General features: G+C 39.8%; 1 protein-coding gene and 1 pseudogene across 2 annotated transcripts in view; one reads left to right on the top strand and one right to left on the bottom strand.

Annotated features, from left to right (window-relative positions):
• Nucleotides 1-218: 218 nt before the first annotated feature.
• On the bottom strand, nucleotides 219-5,481 carry LOC123615163 (26S proteasome complex subunit SEM1 pseudogene; annotated as a pseudogene).
• A 2,082-nt stretch (nucleotides 5,482-7,563) lies between these two features.
• The window catches only part of RPS6KC1 (ribosomal protein S6 kinase C1), a 141,563-nt gene continuing 138,974 nt past the window's right edge, over nucleotides 7,564-10,152 (top strand). For both annotated transcript variants that reach the window (XM_074351828.1, XM_074351827.1), the window contains exon 1: nucleotides 7,564-7,801. In XM_074351828.1, coding sequence (XP_074207929.1) covers nucleotides 7,697-7,801 — 105 coding nt within the window. In that variant the 5' untranslated portion in view covers nucleotides 7,564-7,696. The remainder of the gene's footprint in view (nucleotides 7,802-10,152) is intronic.

Raw genomic sequence — 10,152 nt, 5'->3', positions numbered from 1 at the left:
TAGGGTCAGAGATGAAAGGAGAAGGCAGATGTTTGCTTTCTTAGACCTCAGCTGGGGACATGTATGTTGGGCAACCAAATTTTTCACCACTCTGTACATGTCCATGAATGACTGCAAAAGCACTGCAAATATTTCTTTTTTTAGACCAAAACATTTTTTTTTTGTGCTGCAAAAACCAAAAATAAATCCAAGCGGGTAATGAAATAAACATTTATTTTTTAAGTGTCCCATCCTGGGTTCTCTGTTCTAAAATTTAGTGAACAGTTTAAGTTTGGGTTGATTGAACACTTCTGGATGCTATGAGGTCTCCATTTTATACCATGTTTCTTTAGTTCAGCTCATAAGTAATGAGAGAAGTCATCTTCTACGTTGCCATTATCCCAGTTACCCTCCCAGACATGTGCATCTTCATCTTAACCGGCCCAGTCTTCTGCAGGGAACTCCTGGAACTCGTCATCATCCTCCAGGAGATCCAAGTCTACCGGCTGCTTTTTTCTGACATCGCATCCCTCCACACCCAAACCCACTCAGGCCGGTAAGAAAGTTGGAGGCCTCACTTTCCCTCACCACAGCCATCACCAAAAGCACTGCAAATATTGATTTTGGAGGTACAGATGAATTTTAACCAGTAGGCAAATTTACAAATACATAACCCACGAATAATAATGGAATGAATTTCAGTTTTATACTGCCCTATATCTATTTGTACACAGTTTTGCAGTTTATTAAGTTTATTGACTAGTAGTTTCTTATAAGTAGGTTCTGTCTCCATAAAGAGATTGTAAGTACATTGTGAGCAAGAACTATGACCCATTATTTTCAAAATTTACCCTATCTAGTGCTGTGGTAATTACACAGTAGATTGTAGATAACATTTTATTTTTTGCATGAATGGTTAATACTGGGCCAGTATTAGAGAAGACCTGTGAATGACAGAACCTTTTCCTTCTAGTACCTCCTATAACCTGTGGTTTGTGACTTTTAAGGAGAAATGTGGCACTTTGAAATAAGCAGCAGAGATTAGTGGGTATCTTTTCAGTGGAGCTGGATTTTGAAAGATTATCTAATCCTAAGAGATATTTATCTTTTATGGATTAGACTATTTTAGAATGTTGTAAAGATTAAAGTTAACTTGTAGAGAACTGATGGGTTTTGCTATTATTACTAATGCTATAATTACTAATGAATGTTCTTGTGTGTCTCCCTGTTCACACTTGTGGTGTTTCTTTACATGTTCCCAGGGGTGGAATTGTTCTGAGGATAGGAAATACATCTTCATCTTTACTACATATTGCCAAGTTGCTCTCCAAAGTGGTTTTACTTCCACTTGGTGTGTATAAAAATTGCCAGTGCTCCAAATACTAATTTCATTTGTATTTCTAACAAAATTTTCTACTAAGTTTATTATCTCTGTCCTCTTTCTGATTGAGACAAGAGTTTTACCAGGCTTTAATTTTTTTATTAAACATTGCTACCAATATTTCTTGATTTTTTTTTGTATCCTCGAAATTAGTCTTTCCATAGTAAATTCACAACATAGTTATAATAATTTCTTTGCTCTTTGTTGCTGTTAAAAAGCAAAATTCAGCTCAGGAAATTTGAAGATCTAATTGGCTTTATTTAATGATTTTTTTTTATTTAGGGAGATACACACTGTAAAGAGTATAGGCTGTTTCAGAAGGTGAGAGAAAGGCCATGAGGTGTGGGGGTTGGGTGCTCAGGTTAAAGTAAAAGTGAATACACACTCCATAGACAGAGTGCGGGCCATCTCCAAAGACGAAGGAGCGAGAGAGGCCTATTCAATGACTCTTGAATCAAGCAGCATCCCATCAAACAGATAGAAAGGAGCTCTGGAGAATTGTACAATATAGAAGGCTTTTATAGACAGAAAAGGATGAGAAAAGGAAGTTTCTAGCAAAGAGTGGGTTGTTTCAGCAAGAGCACCTTCCTTTGAGGGACAGAAGGGTTCTATTACGCCAATTACCTCACTAGTGCTGATCAGGTAATTTCAGATTGACTGGTTAAAGGTTATATTACTGGGAGAGGCTGAAATTGCATTTAGGGTTGAGTGTTGTGTCTTGGTTTGCTGACATTGGGCTTAGGACAAGTGACTCCATTTTTGGGTCTGTTGTTTCTTTTTTTTAAAGCATTGTTTCTCCTTTTAGCAAGTGTTTATAGATGATAAAATCTTTTAGTTTTTGTGTCACTGATAATATCTTTATTTTGGTTTCTCTATGGAGTGATAACTTCAGGATTTGGTATAGTTCCATGTCTTAGTTGCCTCCATTTCCCTGCAACAGACTCCCAGTGGTAGCTTAAGCCTGTCTAGCTATGCTATTAAGATATACTGCACAGAAAGAAAAAGAAAAATACCATATGATATCACTTATATGTGGAATCTGAAAAAAAAAAAAGGATGCTATGAGCTCATCTATAAAACAAAGAGACTTGCAGACATAGTAAACAACCTTATGGTTACTGAGGAAAGAGGGTGGGAAGGAATAAATTTGGGAGTTTGAGATTTGCAGATGTTAGCCACTATATATAAAAGTAGATTTTCAAAAAGCAAGTTTCTTCTGTATAGCATAGGGAACTATATTCTATACCTTTAATGAAAAAGAATATGAAAACAAATATACGTATGTATATGCATGACTGGAACATTGTGCTCTACACCAGAAATTGACACATTGTAACCGACTATACTTGAGTTAAAAAAATAGTTAAGAAATACTGCAGATCCAGACTCTGAGCTAGTTGGCCGCTTGACCCCAGTCCTGGATGTGAAGCTGTGTCACCTGTCCCCTACCTCCCTAGGTCATGGCTTTGGAAGCAGTCATTGCAGCATTTTTCAACCTTTTTTTTCTTAGATGAAGAAGCCCCTAGTTTCATCAGTGAGACTGAATCCATCTCTTCCTTTTCTTGGGAGGACTTTTGTTCCATGTTATCCAGCAGGAGCAAACTTCCTAGGTGGAGAGCCCAGCAGGCCTCACCTTTGGTGTTTCTGTGCCTCCAAGATGTTTATATTGGTTCTGAGCCTGGTAGTGTGTTTGCTTTTTGGTTTTGTTTTCTTTCCTAATTTCTCTTTTTCTATTTTATCTCTGATTGCTATGTGTTGGAGCAGAGGACATCTTCAATGCAAGAACTTATAAGGTATCTTAGCTGCAAGTACAAATATATTGTGTTATGTAATGCCCATCAACAATTTCTGTATAAGTTCAAAGCCTATGCCTCAAGAATCATGAGGACATTGAATTTCAGTTTAGCACAGGAAATGGGAAGACTCTTAAGAGTCAAATAGATCTAGGTTTTTACAGACCATGATACTTCCAGATGTGGCATGGGGCAAATATATCACCAGTTTGATTACAGTTAGCTCATATCTAAAATGGGATAATAATACTCATGAAATATTATGAAGCTTAAATAAAATGATAGCTGTGAAGTATCTGTCATAAGACACAAAGAGGCAGCAATGTTTTGTTTTACTTTGTATCAACTTTATGTGCAAAACAAACTTGAATATGAACTTGGTTAAATAAACTACATACACTGAGTAGATAATATGCATGTAACAGAGCTTTATGCAGAACATTTGGGAAACAGTACAGAGGAAATTAAACACAGAGGGTTAAAATGTTATAAAATCAAATGAAAAGTAATATAGTGTAGATTTGGTACACAAGGTATCTACCTGATACTGTCGGGTTTTTTAGCCAAGGATGGCTAGGCTAATGTGTAATAACCTATTTTGAACTATTGACTGATACAAATTTCTCCTATTCTTCAAGAAACCTTGTATTCTCTGTTAATAAAAACCTTCCCAATTCATGAAATTACATAGTCATATATACACGTACGTAACATTTATATATAAATACAGGGTAGAAAATTATTTTTGCCCTTTTGCTCTTAAAAAACAGGATTCGGCAACATGTGCATTGTGAGGAAAAGCTAAAAAATAAAGATGAAAGCCCAAATTTGAAGTGTCTCTCAACTCCCACACGTGTTCTTACACTTCACTTTCAACCTCCAAATTCTGGAAAATGTTTCTGTATAGCCTACCAACTCTCTCAATAAAAATATCTCAGGTTGTCATGGTGACATAGTTCTTTCTCCTACAGAACCTTATAGCCTGGTACAGTGGTTTCCTAATTCTTTATGGTTATGGAATCTTTCCTTTCTTTTTTTATGCTGTTTCTCTTTTTTCCAGCCTAAATCACATCTGAGCCTGCTAGAATGGTAGCAAATTAAAGATTTAATTTAGAGCAGGCCAGATTTCATTAATTAAATAGCCAGTAAATTGTCTGGAAAGCTGATAGAATTCTCTATGAGGATATGTTCTGCAGTGGTCCTCAGTGAAAACATCACAATATTCAGCCCTTGCTACAATTTCTCATTTCTTTCCTAATCTATAAACGGGCTGATTAAGTTAAGAATTCTTGATGTCCAGGCTTTTAAAACAGAGGTACAATGATAGGAAAATGGTAGTCAGGATATAACATTCAGGTTAGCTCTTCTCTTCCCTAAACCCTTTCTTATTCCCCTCTCTCAGTCCAAGAATGGAGGATTTGCAGATCTGTGACACCTGGTAGTGCAGACACTTGTGAATGTTATGGAATTGAGCTCAACTCTGACAAATGATGCTGCCTGGCTTGGTCTGTTTTAGGGCTCCTAGAGTTATCTTTCCGGGAAGGTATTGAAGAGCAGGGGTAGATCTCAGCAAGGGTTCCTTGGACATAGAGAAGAATGAAGAGGCTAAGAAATGGAAAAGCAGAGGAGAGCGTGAGGAAGCTGCACGTAAGAAAGAACAAACATACTCTTCGTGGTTGTCTAATACCCATTTGAGGACAGAAACCATGTTTTTTGTGTGTCGAAATAATGTGTAAATAAATGGATATTTTGTGGTAGCTTTACCAAGTATTTTGACTCTGCCATGCCAAAACTAGACATTTAGCTGAAAGCAGTATTTATCTTTCATGAAGGCTAAGGTCAAGGTGTAAGTTTTGTATCACTTTATTCTCTTTAATTAATCTCTTAGTTTATAAATAATTACTGAACTCTGTAGGTCTGGGATCCTAGACGTCAAAGAAATTAAGGAAATCTCTGAATTATTACAAAAGCTAATAGAAATTGAAGAGAAATCTACAACGAGGTAGCAAAGGTTTGCCAAAACCTCAAGTTTTTTTGCTTTTGACTGATATTATGTGAGTTTAATACGGATACATTTGTTGTTTCCCTCTGGTCAGAAGCTCAGATCCATTGTGATAAATTGATGATTTTGTAATAAAGATAAATAATTATAACTCAATATATTTAATTGGATTGGCAGGAAATAAATCTTTAGAGCCTTGAAGTGAACGCATTCAGCAAATAGCTCTTATCTTCTAGCCATTGCGACAGATACCTGGGGTACAGACACAAAGGAAGAACAGCCCTTGCCTTTAAGGAGTTCACAATGTAGTGGCTGACATAAAACATGTCCGTCCTAATTAGCCTACACAGAGTATCACTACCCTGCAATAGGTGTGCAGAATGTTATGGGGAATGAGAAAATCTTGATCAAGGGAAGGTAAAGGAATTGCCAAGCAGTGTTTAGCAATGAATTGAAATAGGAAACTATCTTCATAGTAGCTTTTTGAGGTCAAATGATTCCCCACCCACCCCAACCCCAGCTGGATACAGATCCTGTTAAAAGAGAGTAGGTGATGCAGGAAAAACAGATTTGGGGCATGAGGAGAGCCGTGTCCCAGGTCTCAGTGGAGCCCCTGGGACGTGCTCCGCCAAGTGTGGGTCCTTGGCTTCGCGCAGGAAGGAGCTCAAGAGCAAGCGACAGTTGAGTAGAGGTAAATTTATTTAGAGAGATACCTACTGTATAGACTGCTGGCTGTTTCAGAAGGCAAGAGAAAGGCCATGAGGCATGGGGTTTGGGTGTTCAGGTTAAAGTAAAAGTAGATACATACTCCATAGACGGAGTGTAGGCTGTCTAGGAAGAGGAGGAAGTGAGAGAGGAGGCCAGTTTTTATGGGCTTGGTAGCTTCACATGCCTACAAATGGGAAGACCATTCCAACTATCCTGGGGAAGGGGTTGGGATTCCCAGGAATTGGACTACTGCCCACTCTTTGACCTTTAGTGGTTAGCCTTGGGACTGTCATGGTGCCAGTGGGCATATTTTTATTATGCTAATATGTTACAATAAGCACCCATTGTAATATATTAACACAGTAAATAACATGCCAACAGGTACCATGGCTGTCCCAAGGCTAGCCACAAAAGGTCAAAGAGTGGGAAATGGCCAACTTCCTGGGAATCCCAACCTCTTCCCCAGACTAGTTAGACTGGTCCTTCCACTTTATTAACATATGAAGCTACTGAACCCATAAAAAAAAAAAAAGTGTGTACCTACTTTTACTCTAATCTGAGCACCCAACCCCCATAACTCATGGCCTTTCGCTTGCCTTTCGATGTATCTCTCTAAATAAATCTACCTTTACTCAACTGTGGCTCGCTCTTGAATTCTTTCCTGTATGAAGCTAAGGACCCACACTTGGCAGGGCATGTCCCAGCGGCTCAGCCAAAGCCAGGGACAGGGCCCTCCTCACGCCCTACATCCGTTTTTCCTGCATCAGCTGCTCTAAAAATTCCAGCTTTTAGTATATGAGGGAATGAATTTTAAGATTGATTTAGGGTTGTGTCAACTAAAAAACACGCACAACGTGAGAGCAATGAATTTCAGTTTTATCCAGAGGACTTTTTAAGGACTGTAGCCCAGGATACAGCCTCTCAAACAACTCTGAGAAATTGCTCCAAAGAGGTAAGGCAGGTTACAGGTTACACGTGACATTTTTGCCAGGAAAAACAGGAAGTTAAGTGTCAAAAGATTACTAATTACAAAGAACAGACAGTTCAGATGAATGATTTTAGTGCTTTCCTCCTTAAAGGAAAATGCAAGAATCTGTGGGTCATTGAGATTTTCCCTTAGATATGCATCTTAATTATCTAAGGGCCAATATACCCAGAGCAACAATGCTTCTTAATATTCCCCATCTTGAATTCCCCTCAGGGCTCGCTACCAGTGGTGGGTTGCAATTTATTCCTTGTAGGACTGTGAAGGCAGGCAACATTCTTCTTTTTACATTTGGGGGCTTGCTGTGGTGGTATAAATACAGGTGAACAAGTGGACGGGATTTGTTTAAGAAAGAAGGAAGAATTATATCAGCGAGAGTTCAGATGTTGCTGTGGGTATTTAAAATGATGGACTGTGAGTAGAGAAGGAAAGGAGATACTACAATGGGGTATCTCTCCATCCCTTTACAACTCCATGTTAGGCTGAGTGTGTCCTGGCTAAAACAGCTCTCACAAAGTCTGTAAGGTAACAGCTAGCGCACAGGGCGATTTAGTGGAGATGTCTCCGTTCTCCGCAGTAATCCCATGCCTGATCCTCGCCCACCTGCCAGGTTCAGGCCCCCATCAGGGTCAGCATCTACGGTGGAGTCTACCCTCCCCCAGGACACGAGCCGCAGCTTGACCCGGAAGCTTCTCTGCCAACCCGGAAGCAGAGCCCTGTGGCTGAGGCGCCGCCGCGGAGCCACCGCCCCCTCGCAGCTTCGCCGCTGCTTAGGGAACCCGGACCGCAGCGGCGCCGGGCTGCCCTGATGATCTCCGGCAGGCGGCGGCGGCAGAGGCGGCGGGAGGATGACCTCTCCCCGGGAGCGGGGTGCCGACCTGGCCCGTTTCTACACTGTCACCGAGCCCCAGCGACACCCGAGGGGCTACACGGTGTATAAGGTCACTGCCCGGGTGAGTGCCGTTCTCGGGCGGAGGTTGGAGTCTGAATTGAGACGGGAGACACCAGGGTGTGGACCCTGTATGTTATACTCCGGGTCAAAGCCGAGGGAGGGTCTGATTGCGCCTAATGCCGGTATATGCGTCCAAGGTGGGACTTAAGGAAGGCAGGTTAGGGGCAGAGGTGGGATGTCCTGGACAACGCTGGAAACGGTCACCGAACTGTCCCCATTCCAGGGTGGGGCAGACATTAATGGTTTTAAATTGATGACTCAGCCCCATCCCATTTGGACTTTCTCTTCTGACGCTGAAATTTGCAGAAGTGATCTGGTTGCCTGCGAGGAATAATGCAGATTTTAAAAAAAGTTAATTTCTGTACTATTTGATTTATATAATGGAAGAAATTTATTATCTTGATCTGTTGTACAGTTTCATGTTTGCACTGAGGCAGATAAACTCTTGAGAAGGATGTCAGTGGTAGGGCCACCATCCTAGGACCTCTGGCTGTGTCCTTTTTGCCTTTTAGTTTTTCATGATTTTCAGTAGGAGACACATGAGAAATTCTGCTGAGGGTGGGCTTGGGTAAGTTGTCTTGGGGGCACATTTAAAAGTTGTGAGGCTTCTTTATATCAACGTACAGATCCACTATTTAGTACCCACTGTCTTCATGTTTTATTGCTCTTGCCTGGAGTCTTAGAGAGTTCGCATCTCCCTTTTTGGAAAATAAAAACAATAAAATCAAATAAGTCTATACGTATGTGTTTGTATACTAGGTGTATACTAGGTATAATTGGTATACCAATTTAATCCTAATTTTAATGATGAGGAAACTAAGGTTCAAGGAAGTGTTAGCTCACCCAGCTTCACATTGCAAGGTGGTAGCACAACTAGGCTTTGAGATCAGTTCTGCTTAACTCGAAGTTATATGAAAAGTTAAGAATTAACTTTATCATTATCATTAATTGTTAAAAAAAGAAGAGAGGTACAGATAGTAGTAATTTGGGGGGAATGTAGTAACCATAAGTGATAGCTCAGGATGTAGGTCTTAAGAAGATGCTTGAAGGTTAAATAGATTTAGATAAGCAGAGTTTGGGGCATGGGAATGCCACTTGTTTATGGAAACGGTACACAATTCAGACAAATGTGGGAGGATGGGGTGAGCAAATTTGTGAAAAGACAAGAAGGCCAGGCCTGGTTATTGCAAAGGGTTGTACTGAGAATAGAGGGAGATTTGTTACTCCCTGTATGCAAGTAAGTTTGTTATATAGATGGAGTTGCAGGTTAAGAATATGTAGTTTCAGGTTAAGAAAATTCTTTTAAGATTAGGGAGTCCTTATTATACCACTCTTGAAGTCTTTCTAGTCTTTGGCTCTTCAAAAATCTAGACTTGGTTTCCTAGCATTGTTTGTGGAATTACAACAATTTTTAACATACATAATGTTCTCCTCATAGCACCCTGTTCATCCCTTACTGTAACACTTGCCACAAATAGTGTATTAATCTGTTTACATATCTGTGTCTCTTAGTAGATTTAGAGCAGCTCTCTATCATTTGTGTTTGTTTCCTTTTATATCACCTAAGGCAATGTGGGACACCGAGTGCCTAAAAAATATTGTGGAATGTTTTCCTCTCCGTTCTAGGAAGCACACCCACTAATTGTTTAGTTTTAGGCACAACGTGCTCTGAGGGATAATGAGGCTGAATAAAGCGTGGACCTTCCTTTCAAGACTCCTCCTAGTAGAGGAGGGTTTACTGGACTTAGAGAAGTGTAGTGCGAGATAGAAAGTGTTACATGCCGTGACTGCAGAAAAGAACTATGATATTTCAGAAGACAGATAGCTTCTGGCTCAAGGGATCAGGAAACGTGCTAATTAAGGAGGTGGTGAAAAATGGGAAGAATCTAGATGGGTGAGATAAATGGAGAGGGCATTGTAGGTAGAAAGGTAGGTAGAGGGGATAGAGCCATCATGGCCTGAAGGCGTGAATGTGTATAGAACTTGAATAGGAAACACTGAGTATGATTATTACTTATATTCTTACTTTACAGAAGGAAAGGTTAACCTAATTGAGATCCTAAATATCTTTTCTTAAGCTGTGAACTAACCTATATGACAACATAAATTAGAAGATAAACTAGCACATTGCCTCTTCTAACCAAATCCATATAGTTTGCATGCTACGTATTGCTGTGATGATTTAACTGGAAAAGTGCTTTCACTGCCTTTTTCTCCTTGTAAATATTTATGTCCTCGCTTAAATTGCTTATGGTACAGATTTTGTTTTCTAATTTTAAGGGTTGAAGGTTAATATGGAGATATACTTAAAACATAACTGCTTACTATTATAAAATAAGTAAAATATTTGTT

The sequence above is a fragment of the Camelus bactrianus genome, chromosome 23 (genome assembly GCF_048773025.1).
Source record: "Camelus bactrianus isolate YW-2024 breed Bactrian camel chromosome 23, ASM4877302v1, whole genome shotgun sequence".
Classification (NCBI taxonomy): domain Eukaryota; kingdom Metazoa; phylum Chordata; class Mammalia; order Artiodactyla; family Camelidae; genus Camelus; species Camelus bactrianus.
The sequence above is the reverse complement of the archived record's forward strand: the minus strand, read 5'-3'. Positions and strand labels throughout refer to the sequence as shown.